Here is a 17,164-nt window from a genome sequence, read left to right on the forward strand (position 1 = left end):
ACTTTTGCATGGGATTAGAAAGACAGGTGTTCGAGGCCAGGGGCTGTCCCCAAAAAAATTACAAAATTTGGAAAAGATGGGTGGACTACAGGGGCCTATGGCTTGAGCCCCCAGCACAGGCGGGAGGTGAGGAGGAGCGGGCCTGATGGGCATATGGAGGCTAAGACTCATTCATTACTCTGTACTCTGTACTCTCCGGTTTTGGCCCTCATGTTAGTCCTGAAAGTTGGCTAACGCGGAGGAAACTTGCAGCAAAGCGTAGCAGTTGTAAAAGTGGTCTGTGACCACAACGAGATAAACTTTGCACCACGCATTGAAAGACTCAAACTACAAGAATGCTAATGAACCACAGGTCCCAAAATGCAAGACACTCAAAAGGAAGTTACCCTCAATGGGGCGGGACCATCGGAAAAAGAATTCAAAAAGAACATTGAAAGCGCACCTGTGGCACATTGACGTTTATAGTTGGAGCAGGCATACCCTGAGGAAGTTTCAAGCAGAAACGAAACATGTTGGTTTTAAATGCCGTTATCCCGTTGTTCCTCTGCACGAATTAAAGGCAAGAAAGCAAAAGTTTTTGTGCGACTCACCTGTCTCTCTTGAGGGATGTTTGTTGGAATATAAGTCGGCTTGGTTCTGCCGAGGAGTAAACGCACAGCCACGAAAAGAGCGCCAAGCGTCCCCGCACCGAACCAATTCTTTTTGGAACCGTGACAACGGATTAGGGGATTGCGGTGCTCCCGGGGACTGGACTCCGGTTTTGGCCCTCATGTTAGTCCTGAAAGTTGGCTAACGCGGAGGAAACTTGCAGCAAAGCGTAGCAGTTGTAAAAGCGGTCTGTGACCACAACGAGATAAACTTTGCACCACGCATTGAAAGACTCAAACTACAAGAATGCTAATGAACCACAGGTCCCAAAATGCAAGACACTCAAAAGGAAGTTACCCTCAATGGGGCGGGACCATCGGAAAAAGAATTCAAAAAGAACATTGAAAGCGCACCTGTGGCACATTGACGTTTATAGTTGGAGCAGGCATACCCTGAGGAAGTTTCAAGCAGAAACGAAACATGTTGGTTTTAAATGCCGTTATCCCGTTGTTCCTCTGCACGAATTAAAGGCAAGAAAGCAAAAGTTTTTGTGCGACTCACCTGTCTCTCTTGAGGGATGTTTGTTGGAATATGAGTCGGCTTGGTTCTGCCGAGGAGTAAACGCACAGCCACGAAAAGAGCGCCAAGCGTCCCCGCACCGAACCAATTCTTTTTGGAACCGTGACAACGGATTAGGGGATTGCGGTGCTCCCGGGGACTGGACTCCGGTTTTGGCCCTCATGTTAGTCCTGAAAGTTGGCTAACGCGGAGGAAACTTGCAGCAAAGCGTAGCAGTTGTAAAAGCGGTCTGTGACCACAACGAGATAAACTTTGCACCACGCATTGAAAGACTCAAACTACAAGAATGCTAATGAACCACAGGTCCCAAAATGCAAGACACTCAAAAGGAAGTTACCCTCAATGGGGCGGGACCATCGGAAAAAGAATTCAAAAAGAACATTGAAAGCGCACCTGTGGCACATTGACGTTTATAGTTGGAGCAGGCATACCCTGAGGAAGTTTCAAGCAGAAACGAAACATGTTGGTTTTAAATGCCGTTATCCCGTTGTTCCTCTGCACGAATTAAAGGCAAGAAAGCAAAAGTTTTTGTGCGACTCACCTGTCTCTCTTGAGGGATGTTTGTTGGAATATATATATATATATATATATATATATATATATATATATATTAGACGGAATCGGTGAGACATTGTGCAAAGGGGGTTGGGGAGGAGGGAGGGTCTTTGGGAGTTGGGGAAAGGGGCAAGGGGTTGGGGGGAAATTTTCTACTGAAAATAAATCGCTGCTTTAGATGTACTGTACTTGCTGCAGCTTCTCTGGAACGCGGAGTCCTGTGTCTCCTATGCGAATTTCTCAATAAAAAAGTTGTAAAAAAAAAAAAAATTTGAAGGTTCAGATTGTTTTATGTACCGATTCAGGAATTTGAAGGGTTATGGAATCCAGCTTTTAAAGATAAAACTGTCTTTTGTCTTTGTGGGCATGCAACCGAATCCCTTTTGCACAACATATGTATTCGCCCTAAACTGTTGTATTTAAGAAAAAAAGCATTTACGCCCCATGTTGAACAAGGCAAAATTAAGATCAACTGTGGAAGCGGTCATGTACCATTTAAGCTTTAAGGAAGACTGTGCAATAATAATGTTATCAACATTTTTAGATCAAGCATATAAAGCTCTATCTGCATGATTTTATCACTCATTTATTTATCCGGATTTTACTCTTGTATCTGGACTTAACTAACCTGTTTTTATACTACCTGTGTTAATCTATATTCTATTTTGCACACTTTGCACAACATCTGCTTTTTTTCTTTCTTTTTTTTTTTAAAGAAAAAGTTAGGTCAAATAAGATCGATGCTTCAGATTGTGAAAGTGTCCGCGCCAAGGTGCATGAGATTTCTAAAGCATCTCTTCTGAAAACATGTAGATGTTTAAACTATACTCGACTATGCTTGTATCAAGATTCATGCTAACTGCTCCTAAATACGGCTAGAAAATTATTGGTTTCTAGATATTAGTATATTTCCGTCTATTTAAGAAATGGCACCTTTTCTTTTTCTACATGAGGGCAGAACAAGATCTACCGTTTAACCCACCTGCCAGCATGATAGCCCTAAGGATAGCAGAGCAATAATATGCTAATTTAACTTTTAGATCGGGTGCACAAACTATTAACTATGTGATTCAGATATTCTGTCCATACTCTGAATTCTCAGTTCACATGCAAAGAAACTTTTTTTATGCAATGATTTTATCACACTATTTTAGAAATGTTTTATCCTTCTTCTGATACTTGTACTGATCGTGATGTTTTATACCATTTATTGTAATCTTTTCAATAATGCAATAAAGTACACTTACGTTACTACTACTCCAAAGTGTAAGCAAGTAGACACAATAGTTATTACCTCAAAGATCTAGCAACAGTATTACATTAAAAGACAGATCACTCGAAGGCATTGAAAATGTGTATCACCTCTTAATTAAATACCTTAACATCAATTGAAGGCACTTTCTAAGAAGCTTCCAACTAAACCAGGAAATGAATTTTACTCATGATCTTTACTAACAGTGCTGCCGTTCAACACAGAAGTTCCATGAAAAAGGACTGGAAAAGACAGTGTTGTTTAAATCAAACTAGAACGGGGATCACCATACTTTTCTGTAATAAGAGCTACTTTTATTCAAAGGAGATTCTCCAGAACCTCTAATTTTATTAGAGCTGTAGTAGTACCACATCAGACAAAATTACATTGGCGGCCACCATATGTAAGATTACTAGCAGTGATCACCTCTGTGCATCAGGCAGTGCTGCCAGCAATAATGTAAAACAAGCATTGGAAATGCAATAGGTCTCGCATCATTAGAGTTAGTGCTTTTAGAATTGTTTATGGGTTTTTTTTGTAAATCTTTAGCATTTTTGTTTCCTGTAGACAATGCTAAAGAATTACAAATAAAAAAAGCCATAAACATTTCTAAAAGCTCTAACTCATACTGCAAAGGTGGGAAATAAGAGTTGGCACTTAAATATCACTTTAAAAAAACATTCCTTGCATGCAAACTTGTGAAACGCGCCGATGGAAACAACGATTTTACTCATCAGAAGCAGCTAATAAATATTCACTGCTACTCAGTCTCCAGGGCACAAAAGCAAACCTCAGTCACCAAGAAAACTCATTTCTGCCCAAAGATGAACGATATGGCTGCTCCTCAATGTTCACAATCTCCCACTACAATACACAAAGAAAGCTGCAGTTTTTGCTCTGTGCGTTTTGATCACAATTAAAATGTAATTCTAACAAAATCTACTACATTTTTTTTAAATAACGTAACAGACTTAAAATAAGTTTACAGTGTGCCTCGATGTGCAGTGTGCCTCGAGGAGTGTAGAGCGGCCTCAAGGAGTGTAGAGTGCCTCAATGTACACAGCGCCTCAGTTTTCCTGTAGTGCTCACTTCGATTGGCCGAAGTCCCTCTCTGAAGCTACTACTATTATTACTGCTCAGGCAGCATGCACCCCTTCAAGAGAAAGGAGGGTTGTCCTAGAAAATGCGACCACCAAGTAGCAACGGTTTCTTTTACTCGTTTTTAAAGGCGGAACAGATCATCGGTTCCTGTAGATCGGTTGCACGGGTGTTCCTTGGGGGGATAGAAATACTCGACACACCCAGACAGCAACTGCGTATGAGTCACAAACATGCTTCAGCGAACTCAGGACGAGCCGAACAGCCTTGTGGATTTTCAAAGCTGCATCTCGGTTTACACAGAGCGGCTTACAAGTTTCCATTCACTCTGCGAGTCTATGGAGTGTTTAATGATACAGAGAAAACGAAAACATTCTCTACTTAACAATCACATGAAATTCAAATACTCTACATTAGTTTGTAATTTGTCCGTGAAGTTGTTCAAATCACAGGTCAGGGAGTATGCAAAGAGGCTAAATGCTTCTTAGTCGGGCTCGCCAAAAAGACACAGAAAAGCGTGCGAGAGTTCACGGATGTGAGCGTTTGTGTGTACACAGATAGCAGTGACTTCCACACACAGCTGCTAACTATCAAGGTGCTGCCAACCCTTCCGAAACTCACCCAACTGATAACGTGCCACTTGCCAACTCAAGTAGCCTCTAAGGGTGTTCAGGGTCAAACATTCTCTACCTCCACTGTGGGGTGTGTCTTTTCGGATACATTACGACAGGCCAAAGTAACAAGGACTCAAGTTAGTAACAAGGAGGAGGTAGCGAGTCAAAATGGAGGGCATTGCTGTGGGGAGGGGGGAGGAGAAATGCGACATGACATGGCAGGCAGGGGAGGGGGCGGAGCGGGGGTGTGGGAGGAGTGCGGGAACAGACGGCAAGGGGAGGAGAGTAGGAGGAGGAGAGTAGGGGAGCTGTGGGGAGGGGGAGGAGAAATGCGACGCGACATGGCAGGCAGGGGAGGGGGCGGAGCGGGGGGTGTGGGAGGAGTGCGGGAACAGACGGCGAGGGGAGGAGAGTAGGAGGAGGAGAGTAGGGGAGGCACGGCCTAGCGGCCGTGCAATCAAGAAGTGAGGGGGCGGGAGATTAGGCAAGGCAGGCGGCTGGGGGCATGTGCACGCGCTTTTAAGCTCAATGCGCATGGCATTGAGATTAAAAGTCACGGGCACTGCAAGGGATCGCCACGATTCCTTGCAAGTTGGATAAAGAGTGGATAAGCCCCCATAGTCTTGCTTGCTCGATGCGCATGCGCATCGACAGGCGAGACCTAAAAATGATTTTTTAATGTGGGATGCCTCTACGTGGTAATGCATAGCAGCCATAAATGCAGTGCTCATTAATAGTCAATACTATTACTAATAGTCTCCCGAACATAGTTTGAATTTTATTACTCAGATGGCAGCTCTAAATAGGTTTTAGAAATTCAACTTTTTTTCTCCAATCATCTTAAGAATTAGGAAAATACAGATATTTTAGTTAGAAATACATACTTTTCAATGTTGGTATAGATATTACTTCAACCAAGCAAAAGCTTATAATTTGGTTTACTGGGTTGCACACAGGACAGCTGCTTACAGGTAGCTGGAGTACTACCAGTAGCTAACAAACTACTCATTGGAAAAGCCTAGACTAGAAGCTTGATCCTGAAAGGATGAAATGAACTTGCAATATAAATGGAATTAATTAACTTGTATGAAAAGATTTAGAATTAATAATAAGTTTGCCAGATCTCATGGTGTCAATAGCAAGCATAATTTGCTGAGGTTAAACTACGGAACAGTAGGCATCTCGGTCAAGGCCATCCTCGAATGTCAGGTTATTTGGGCATTAATCAAACCATGTCAGAAAACAACAAGTGGTTTCAAAAACAAGTCTTAAAACCATGGCAGGGCAGAGCCTCAACAAAATGGAAATTGTACAACCAATGTAAAAATAAACTCAAAAAGATAGACTAATAGATTATAACACTAACAGGGTACTCACTAACTAAACAATTAAGTGACTGGGTATTATGGCCGCTGAAACCGTTTGGGTCTGCCAGTCGCTGAATAGGGCACAAATGTTTTCACGAACATTTCTGTCTTGCAAACAATGCTGAGCACATGTTGCCGCTCTAAATAGAGATTTTGTATAAAAATCTGAGAAATGAAAGTTTGACAGTTTTCCCTAAAAAAAACTGCTGGTGGCGAATCTTGCTTTATATTCCATCATCTCCACTGATACTTATGACTTCATGCAATGTCTTGGATATAAGCTGCTTAAGTAACTACTTTAGATGCTGCAGCATCATTTGTGATTAAGTCAACGTATGCAGCTTTTATCACTTAATCACTCATAAACGGAACAGAGTTACGTAAGCTGATATAATGAAACTGGTTCTACATGGCTCTTCGGTTTAGTAATTCTGAAAACGTTAAATTACCATATAATTTCATCATATCTTTCAATTAACTTTTAATTTTAGTTACTGCATGTATGTTTTCATAAAGACAAATGTTTCAATCCTTTCTATGTCGGACTACGCTAGAACTTTACACGCATACAGATATATTTTAGGACTTGTAGGGATGGGAAAATAAATGACTTAATATGCGGAGGAAGGAAGCTTGTCACTTTAGAACGGTGGAAACAAGCACTGGCAAAGACAACAGGTCTCGCCAACATGACCCATTAGCTAAAGAATATGACAACGCCAGGCTGCCTCATAACTGCTAGATTGAGATATTGATGTGTACTGTGATCGTATCATAAACTCACCTGGGAAAGAGATAGGGCATGGTAGGGAGAGGGGCTGGGATCGAAGGCACTGGTTGGGTAGGGGTAATATAACTAAGTGCCTTACTCATACCAAAATACGTAATACAGTTTAGAAATATAACGCTAGGTACCCCTTGCTGTTTGAAATTTGAAAAAATGTTGAAAAAAAAACCAGGAGCCTGGCTCTGGGGCATAATAACTATGACATGATATGTACATGCCATAAGGGCATCTAAAGAGTTAACGTGATAAAAAAGTAAATACAAGCGTGCACAGACCATTTAAGCCTTGTGTCTGCCTCTTAATGTGCCTCTTATGCTTATACTCGTTTTTTATAGTTTCCAATGCTTACCGTGCCACACACTACATACATATTCTGTGTGGATGTGTACAATCACCACAATATTCTAGCTAGGCCTAGTGGATTTGCCAGTGATTATTACGGACAGGTAAAGGAATAGAGCATACTAGCCTAATTTTGGGGCATGAAAAATGTTTTGGAGATCTGCTCACCACATAACAATAAAGCTACGTTTTTAGGTTTGTGCTCTGAGGTTTTGGGAGCACAGCTGTCAGGCAGACCTACTGTTAACAATATACATAAAGTGGGCTTTTGGTTCTGCCCTTTCAACTCTTTGGCTTTCTTTGAACGGCCTTTCGACCCATTTGCTTGAAATTGTGTCAATCATGTACTGGCTCAGCCCAGTGGAGTATTTCTCACTCATCTAATACCATTTCTATTTGGGCGTATCCGCCTGGCTCCATACTATACTAATAGCTGCATAAGGGACCATTTTACAACTGCAGCCCTCTTTCTGTTCCTGCTGGCTCCCTCACCTAAAAATCGTAAATGAAACTATTCCATTTTAATGTAAGGTCAATAAGACCTAGAGCCACTTATTGCTAAAACAAAGGCTGCTCAGACGTGACAAAGAATGTATAAATTAATAAAAAAAAGAAGCATACAAACCAATTTTCAATGTCAGGACTATTTTGAACTCATGCGCCAAAAAGCACATCCTTTCAGGACGAGTGTTAGGTCACCTTTGGCTTCCCCAACTGGCTTCTGCCAATGTCAGCACTGTGTTATGTCCCAAATGGGATGGGAATGGTCATAAAGAGAGGATCAGTCCCACTACTGTTGTGCAAAAATGTGTTCTTTGCAACTTTGTTAAGTTTCTGTAAAACTTCGCAATCTTAATGAATTTTCAAATGTCAACCAGCATAGAGTAATGTAATCCCAACAGCAGTGGTCGTTAGAACAATAATCACTGGAATAGCTTTTGTTCCAACTGAAATAATCAAAGGGCAATGGTGAAAAATACAGACTAGTCCGATACTAAAAATGAAGATTAGACCATAACCTGCAGTCATCGTCACAGAAGTACACATATGCTTTTGAAACAGTCTTATCTTGAAGTTTTTATCACACAAGAAAAAAAACAGTTTTAGCAAAGTTGAAAATGATATTATTAATTCAGTCAGCAATCGAATCGAAAATAGACGCAATAGTTCATGGCACTAAGTAAAATACAAAAGGTAAAAACAGTTAGTGTTGCATTATGTAATATACTAGTGAAATACTGAACGAATGATCCACCTAGGACTGAAGCATCGAGCAGTGTATTTGGCTGCAAACCCACTCCCATGATTTATGTCTGCTCTGCTTTGCATCTTGATCTGTTAAAACAACCTTCTGCTCTTTCATTTAAAAGGAGTGGAAACAATTTAACCTGGAAGGTGACTTCATGTTCACAAACCCTTGGCAGATCACTGTTCATACAGTCTTTAGTGTCACTCGAGCTTAGGCAGCTACAAAAAGTGCTAAGTCAATTATTTTGAAAATTTAAAGAGAACACTGCACAATAATTCTGGTGGGTTAAGGGTGAATAGGTAGGTAGAGTGGATTGTTTTGGGTGAAACATAAAATACATGTCCACACGAGACATAATAATCTGAACCAAAACCAAAAAACAACTTGGATTCGGTGCCATTTTGGTCACTTTCATGGCACAACATGCAAGACTCACACTGTTTAAATCTGGTATACCGACATCATCCACATCCGAGACAATACTCCCCCTGCGATTGGACCGGCTAAAGTAATCAGCAGCAGATTCACTGGGATCGGAAAAATCGGACGACTGAAGAATCGAATGCATGGAGGAAATAACAAGACAGTAGCTAAATAAATCACCAGCGTACCAATACAAATAGTAACCATGATGCTGTGAATTAATGCAGAGTAACATGCAAATACACAGGTTAGTACTTGATCATGATATTCATCCCTACACTTATAAAATGACTCCACCATCAGAGTAAATGCACTTTCACTGAAAAATCATTCAAACATGCGGAAGGATGCTCATCATTTGAACGAAAGAAACATACAAGAAATTACACAATTATGTAACACTTCTTAGTTATGTGTAAGCATATTATAAAATCCTTTAGAAGTTCACTTCCAATATAGTGAATATAGACGTTTGTTCCGTGCAGTGGGTGAATTCACAAATTATAAAATTAGATTACATATAATCTTAAAACACATTGCTGCATCAATTTAAGAGCGATTGTATGTGAGGTGAGTTCACAGGTTTGTATGTTAAAGTGCATGGAAGATTAGTACTGACCATAGTTTCCTTTAAAAAATTTCTGGCATTACCAACCTTGCCCAGTAGAAAAGGTTGGAAAATAGCAGTACTTAAAATCATTGTGACAAGATAACGACTTTGAAACAAACTACCTGTGAAATATTCGTTACAGTGTGGGAACTACGTGAGGGGGGGTGGGGAATTGGGGGGGAGGGGGAGGGGGGGAGTCGAATGGGGTGTGGGTTGCAGCCTGTTTACCACCCAGCAATTGGGGCTCAATTTATTTTATGTAGCACAAAAAGTGGATCACTGTGGACTAGTGTAAATGAACAATCATCAATTAGTGGATGAATGATTCAACCAAAAAGTGACTAAAAGGAACAAACTTCTGCCTGACCAACACTTAAACACTCAATCCATACACATATTTACATGTTTTAAACATGTATTCAATAATAACATTTGAGTGCTCAAAAACTGATCAATATGCAACAGACCTAAGGGGGTGAACAAATGAATTTGGACTCAAGAAAATACATAAACAATGGGGGTAGGGGTCAGTGAGATGTTTGCAAATTTAATTGGACCTCGATGACCTTGTTTTAAGTTCATCATCAGAACTGGGAATTAATTAGGAACACTCATGGGCTAAAAAATTTAAGAGTGACTAAAGTGGCAGGGGTTGTCGCACACTTTTCAACCCTTTAAAGGAACATGAATTCACAGGTCCACTATTAAGTATACATAACATGCCGATAATCACAAAGGGACTCTGACAGTGTGCCAAGAGGGTAATTTTGACCTAGGCCTTAGATTTCAAAATGTGCTACGTTTTTTACTTTTTTTGCACCACTCTTAAAATTATGATGGCATGGGTTCTAAATGCTTCATTCAGATCTTTAGTGTATGATACACACACACACACACACACACACTCACATCAACTTATGCAGCACTCCGCTATCACGCTGTGAATATTAGACAAGTACCCATCAAGTACAACTGACTCCTTCAAGAATGCTCTACTGGCCTAGGAAATTACAGCTGCTAAAATAAAGCTCTTCTATTGGTGTCTATAAAAGTGACCAATAGAGGCCATACAATGGTGGAGGATGAAGCTTTAAATACTACTTTATTATGCTAAACCTGTAATCTTGGTGGATGCAATGTTCTCTTTGGTGATTCAAACCCAAGTAGTAACAAATAACCATCATTTTGGTCAAACAAGTTGTATACTACCCAGGATCATTCCTATAGCCCCCATTTTGGAGGGTGAAAACGATTACAAGCAAAGAAGGTGTTCTTTCACAATTTTTTTCTGCAAATTAATGCTGCATCTTGTATTGTGTTTATTTTGCGTAAGTGTTCCTGATACGCACTTAAGGAACGAGGGACTTAAACTACCATCCAGAGTCCCATCCAAACTTGTTCTGAAGAGTCATTTCTGGTGCAAGCCCATCTTTCACATTTGCTACTTTCCACTGCCATACTACAACTCATTCCTTTTGTTCATTACGCAGCAATCTGCTCATCATTCGAGTTATCTGTAGAATCCAGGTGTGTTAAAGCCTTCTCTAATCAAGTAGCATAATCAATTACTATTGTTCCGCTCTTCATCTGGAATACTGATGAGCGCCATAAATTATGCGCAGCAAGAAAAACCCTCAAAAATAGCCGTTTGGATCCTCTCCAGTTATGTTCCACAATCTGTGGCACATGTTCGCTCATGAAATATATCCATAACAAATAAAAACGATTCTAACCAATTCTCAGTCACATCATCTTTTCTACATGGACCAAAATCATTAACTCGTCCTAATCGAGCGGCTCCATGTGGCGTCCTTCAAACTTGGTCAAGTCAACCCTCCCATAAAGAAAAACAGACACCGACCAGAGCGTCCTTAAAAATTACAGACCTATAACTAAACTCCCTCTCCTGGCCAAAACGATTGAACACTCTGTGCTGGCACAACTCAACATCCACACTGAAAAATACAACCTGCACAACACTTTCCAATCTGGGTTCAGAAAAGGCTACCCTACAGAGACTGTACTACTGTACATCACAGACGACATACACAGATCTCTGGATGAAGGCCAGCCCTGCCTCCTAGTCCTCCTGAACCTCTCGGCAGGCTTTGATACTGTCGACCATGAAATCCACCTAAACACCCTCTCACAGCGTACAGGCATTAATGGAACTTTCATTCAGTTGTTTGCTTATTTCCTGAACCATCGCTTACAGCTAATCAAACTAAACAACTCCGCCTCAAAAGCAACACCAACCTCACAAGGAGTTCCTTAAGGGTCAATGCAGTCTCCTTAATTTTTAAGCTTAGTTGAAATCAGTAAAATCTGCTATCTCCTGACTTAAATTGCCATTTCATTGTATAGAATTGAGCTATGCCTTTTTCCTGTGAGGATGTGCGCACGTAAACCAGTAATCGAAATACAGTCCAAAATTAAATAACAACAACCTTGGCAGCAGCACACAAACTCAACTCTTCCTTCGGGATTAGCGTTTAGCAGTTAACTAACAACTGTGTTTGTAGAGATCTTTAAAGTATTTAAAGCATTAACATAATCGTCATCTCTCTATACCCGTTAAACTGAACAAATATTTACATACGTATTACTGTGTGTGGCTGGTGTTTGTATTTTTATTACACCTAGGGAGTAATCCCCATGTAATATTTGTCCAACCTGACATCAGACACAAAACACACACACAGGTTAAAAGGTTATTTATATGCCAACATCATCTGCACTCGGGAAACAATAATTTTCACGAAACTCGAAAATGTAGCCTGTACTTTATTAATGAATTCAAATTGTAATCGAAATAGGAGTAAAAGGACAGGCAAACACCTTTACGTAAACACATTTTTTATGGCCCATTCTAAGTGAATCGACAAATAATAAAATTGAGTAAGAATGAAGCTGATGGTATTTGAGTGTGGGTAGTGTTTCGACCACTACTTGCAGAAATTCCTTAAAAATGTAAAATGGTTTGCTGCACCACTAGCAACATTACTGCGGTATTCATTAAAGGTTGCTTTAAGGATGAATTTGGCAAGCTTGATTTTCGTAGCCACGTAAAGCAACCCATAGTATTTTTGAAATATTTATACACACTTAACTGTTGGAGGGAAATTCTGCACAACCGCATAAGGTCAACAAAACACACATCACACCTTCACCCGCACAGTCGAGTAGGCAAGTTGTGCAGTTTGAACAAAACCTACCCTAGACAAAGTGAAAGGGCATCACAAAGTCCAGCTAGACAATAATAGTGGTAATAATGGTTCCTTCTGGATCATAATGGAGTTAGTGCAAATATTTTATTTTTCGTGCATTCATGCTAATTTTCTTATTCGAGATGACAGCCACCAAATAATCAATAATGTCACAAAAATGAATTTGATGGCCTTTATATGTACCTTCAAAGAGCAATTTCAGTGTTTAGTGTTTTTCTAGAAAAAAAAAAACACGCACCGGCTGTCTTTAGCCAATTTCATGACGCGTTCTAAATTAGATCATAAGGTAGTCCAAGACATGCACAAAGGAATTTAAAACTGTTCATTTTCAAGATGTCACTTGCACTTTTCCCACAGCTGAACGTGAAAAGTGCGATATTTTTTCAGACACACAACACAGGACTCACTTTCCGGGCGGTGACCAATGCATAAAAACACCGGCAAACACTTAAGAAAATATCACCATGCGAATCCTGCTCACCACACTATCCCTTCGCCCTCGACTGGCACGATCTGAAGAGACAGTACTTTCACTTTCATCATCTGTAGACTTTAAATATGAAATGCAAAATATTAAAATAGATCAACTGCTAAATACTCAGTTGAATGCACATCACAAACACGCACTGATCTAGAAACAGGAGTGGTATTAAGTAATTAAAATGTAAAAATCATAGGCCACTCCTAAAGGTTTGTTTTTAGACGATAAATATACTGTAACAAACAAGGCGTATGACCCCCTCTGAAACTCCCCAAAAGATGGGGGACCTGAACTAAAAAAAAACATCTCTCGAAGGAAAACCTTCATAAACATTCTTAATCGCTATCTGCCATTTACAGCAGTGGGTTTCCGAGTACCTTTGTAACATCAATCATAATAAGAGACAGATATACTTCTGTGGTGCACATGAACACTAGGATGCCTCAAATATTATGCCGCATTGTTTAATATTTATTACATGATTCAATACAGAGTACACATTAAAAATGTCTTTATAACTTTCGCTCAAAGAAAATGCCCTTGCGCGTTTCGAATATGCTTGATACTTTAAGCCAAGATTCAAAGTGGAGAGTGGACAAAGTTTTCACTGCTATCTTTGTGGGTGGTCTATAAAAGAAATGTTGATCTATCATTTCTAATTATTTGTAAATGAACTGCCTCCATCATAGGACGATAGGTTTCACTGTATATTAATAATTCAGAAGGCTTCCTCTAGACAAAAAGCAAGGATCGTAAGGAAGGTGATGAGATCCATTCTATTCAGACCAGTGGAGAGGTTCCTATAGCGTGAAAAAATCTAGGCATGGTGAGATGAATTTCCCAAAGCCTATCGAAAATCTGGTGTGGCAGCAGTAAACTCAGTGTGGGCCATATTTAGACCAACACACTGTCTCCTAACAGTCAATTGAATTCAACCCGCTAGCTAAAAGCAGGGCAAACCAACTGGATCCCAAAGTTAAGAGAGTCTCTTTGCGGACTCACGACGATGACTTGGGTTTCAGCGTCGTGGTTAAAGCAAGTAAGGTATAATCACGGTAACCTCACCTACTGTAGATAAAATTAGCAATGTAAACAACAATGCATTACTGGGAGGCAGCAGCCTAGGTACTTGTAACCAATACTGCATGTTTATTAATAAAATAACCTAGTCAAGAGAACACAGTCAGCTACTCAGTCTTCCTAGTGGAATCGAAATATGGCTCCAAGTCAGGGCTTTCCGCCTAGTATATTATTGAAGAACTCTATAAGACGTCACACAAAACATAAATGCAGCAAAAACGTGACACAAATCCTGGTAAAAGACTTCCTGGCGTTAAGTGTGGAGAAGTCGAAGCTGAAGTGGGGTAAAGAGATGCGAGAGGTGACGAACATCAGCTACTGGTGAGTGGGTGGTGGCAGTGGGAGAAGACAGGGTTAAGTGTGGTTATTAACCACCTTAACCATTTACCTCTCCTTTATGCAATAAATGAATGGAAAGAGTACATTTTATTTTGCACAATTTTTTTCTCCATGGATTTGCTTTTCTTACCATAAAAGTCGTCTGCTAATCACTAGACATTATTGGTGATAAACCAACCAAACCAATAAACCAGACTGCTGAGTTAGATCAACGGTGGGTATTAAGGTCTGGTAAAACTCTGGGTTTAGTCTAGACGAGCAAGTCCCTTACTTGACAATCAAAAGTACTAGCAGAATCATAACTAGGGAGTCATCTAATAGGTCCAACAGCAAAGAATCAAATGCCACCCTCCCTTGACGGCCCTATATGTAATTTTGTAACTAAACATATTAACCCCTTAACTGCAGCGGCAATTCCGTCACGGTGCGGCGGTTTAGCAGAGTGGGCAGGGCCGCATCGGCCAACGGACGTGCGCAGCACTATGAAGGTAGTGCGCGCGACGGCCGTTGGCCGGCAGTAGCAAGTAAGGGGTTAAAACTTCAAGAGCTACAACTGAATGAACACTTCCACAATTTTGATGGATACAATTTTTAAGTACCACAGTGGTGCCACAGGTCTGTCAATTTATCAGGCGGTGTCAATACAAGAAATAAATTTCTTCTCCTCCATTGTGAAAGCGCCCTCGTCTTATCCCGTTGCTCTGTAAATACATCTGGTCGTATGAGTCACTTGAACTCAAAGCCCTAGATACTAGTACATCTTAAGAAAGGGACAAGAAACATGCAAGATAATCTGAAAGACGAGACCAAATATAAACCTCACAGTGAATTGATAACTAGTTTGAACACAGTTCTTTACTCTGCTTATTCAAATCTCGACCGGCTGTAGGGCATATTTGAAGCATGGGTAGTCATAATTAAAAATGAACACAATACAGCTCTATTGAAAAGTATCATGTCTGAGTTGCAAGCAGTTAACACTGAATATGCCTACTTTAGTAAGATCTATTCCAGATTGTGAAATAGAGTCTGATATAGCAAATTTATGTCCTACACATATCGTGCAAATCATACTACTCACATATCAGTGCATATCTCCTGCCAATCTTAGTTACTTTTTAACAGAAGTCAGACATAAGGACATCCCCAAATATACTGTTCCTTTGGGTTAATCTAAAGTTTTGGCAAAAGAGAGCAAATAAGAATAATTGCCAAAAAGTAAAAAGAGATAAAGATGGTAATCTTTATTCCTCCCAACATATCTAAGGGAACATCTAATCAACAAGGGCCGATCTGGCTCCCATGGTGACAGCTTCAAAAAGGAGGTGGAGGTGGAAAGAAGAACAAGTTTCTTACCTTTGGTAACAATGTATTTGTATAAGATATATATTAGTTATAGATTCCTTACCTTAGAATTACCCCCAGGTGTCAAACTGGACTCCGTGTCCGGCATCGTGGTCGCCGGGATGACGTTGCAGTGCCTATTTAGATACTGCCTGTGCGTGTTGACGTCAGTTCTGACAGGACTTTCGATGCCCGAAGCATAGAGCCATTAAAGACACTGACCACTGGTGCGCCACACTAGGGCCCTGCAAGGGAGTCCCTATCCCTAGAAGTCAGTTCGTAGAGCAGGGAGGATAGGTGGGGCCGTAAGGAATCTGTAACTAATATAGGTCTATTACAGATTCATCGTTACCAAAGGTAAATTGTTCATCTGAAAGAGACTATTAGTTATACATTCCTTACCTTACTATAGATACCCCAGCAGTACCAACCCCGTAGGAGGGACGGCAAATCAAGTTCACACAAGAAAGTTGTGAAGATCAGAATGGGCAAAGTAACCATCCCTCCAGACTGGACTATCCAGGCAGTAATGTCTGGTGAACATGTGCATAGAAGCCCACGTGGCCGCCTAGCAGATGTCAAGGAGTGGACCTCCATGTGACAAAGCAGTAGTTGCTGCTGGAGCTCTAGTGGAATGAGCTCGCAGACCCAATGGAGGTTCCTTTTTAGCTTAAGCGTAACAAATCTTTATACAAAGGATGAACCATCGAGAGCAGGTACGCTTTTGCACAGCCCGATCTTTATTGGCACCCACATAGCCAACAAAGAGTTGATCATCCACCCTGACATCCTTTGTGCAGTCAAGGTAGAAAGACAGCGCACGTTTAGGGTCCAGACAATGGAGTCTCTCATCCTCCTTGAAAGGGTGCGGAAGTGGGGAAAAAGGTGGGCAGAGTTAGTCTGTCCGATGTGAAAGGGCGTGACAACTTTAGGTAGGAACAAGGGTCTCGTTCGAAGCACCACTTTGTCCGGATGCACCGAGAAGAAAGGGGGCTTAAAAGAGAGAGCCTGAAGTTAACTCACTCTGTGAGCAGAGGTGATGGCAACAAGTTTTCAGAGTGAGATGCCTAAGAAGACAGTTATGAAGAGGCTCAAGAGAGCGCACATATGGTAAGTCAAAACAAGGTTCAAGTCCCACAGAAGCATTATGAAAGGAGATGGAGGAAAAAGATGCATAAATTAAAGAACCTACTTACAATAGAGGACTTGAACAAACAAGGCTGATCTGG

The 17,164-nt window shown here is 40.7% G+C and overlaps 1 protein-coding gene across 13 annotated transcripts in view; it reads right to left on the minus strand.

Moving 5' to 3' along the window:
- The window catches only part of LRRFIP2 (LRR binding FLII interacting protein 2), a 415,348-nt gene that overhangs the window by 196,605 nt on the left and 201,579 nt on the right, over nucleotides 1-17,164 (minus strand). For 6 of the 13 annotated variants that reach the window (XM_086964762.1, XM_086964761.1, XM_086964764.1 and 3 more), the window contains 2 exons: nucleotides 13,173-13,241; nucleotides 8,868-8,981 (listed from right to left, as the gene is read on the minus strand). The exons of 5 other annotated variants lie outside the window; for them this stretch is intronic. In XM_086964762.1, the coding sequence (XP_086820888.1) occupies nucleotides 8,868-8,981; nucleotides 13,173-13,241 (183 nt within the window). The remainder of the gene's footprint in view (nucleotides 1-8,867; nucleotides 8,982-13,172; nucleotides 13,242-17,164) is intronic. 2 more of the 13 variants (XM_086964765.1, XM_086964763.1) reach the window with 1 other exon arrangement.

The sequence above is a fragment of the Lissotriton vulgaris genome, chromosome 4_1 (genome assembly GCF_964263255.1).
Source record: "Lissotriton vulgaris chromosome 4_1, aLisVul1.2, whole genome shotgun sequence".
Lineage (NCBI taxonomy): Eukaryota > Metazoa > Chordata > Amphibia > Caudata > Salamandridae > Lissotriton > Lissotriton vulgaris.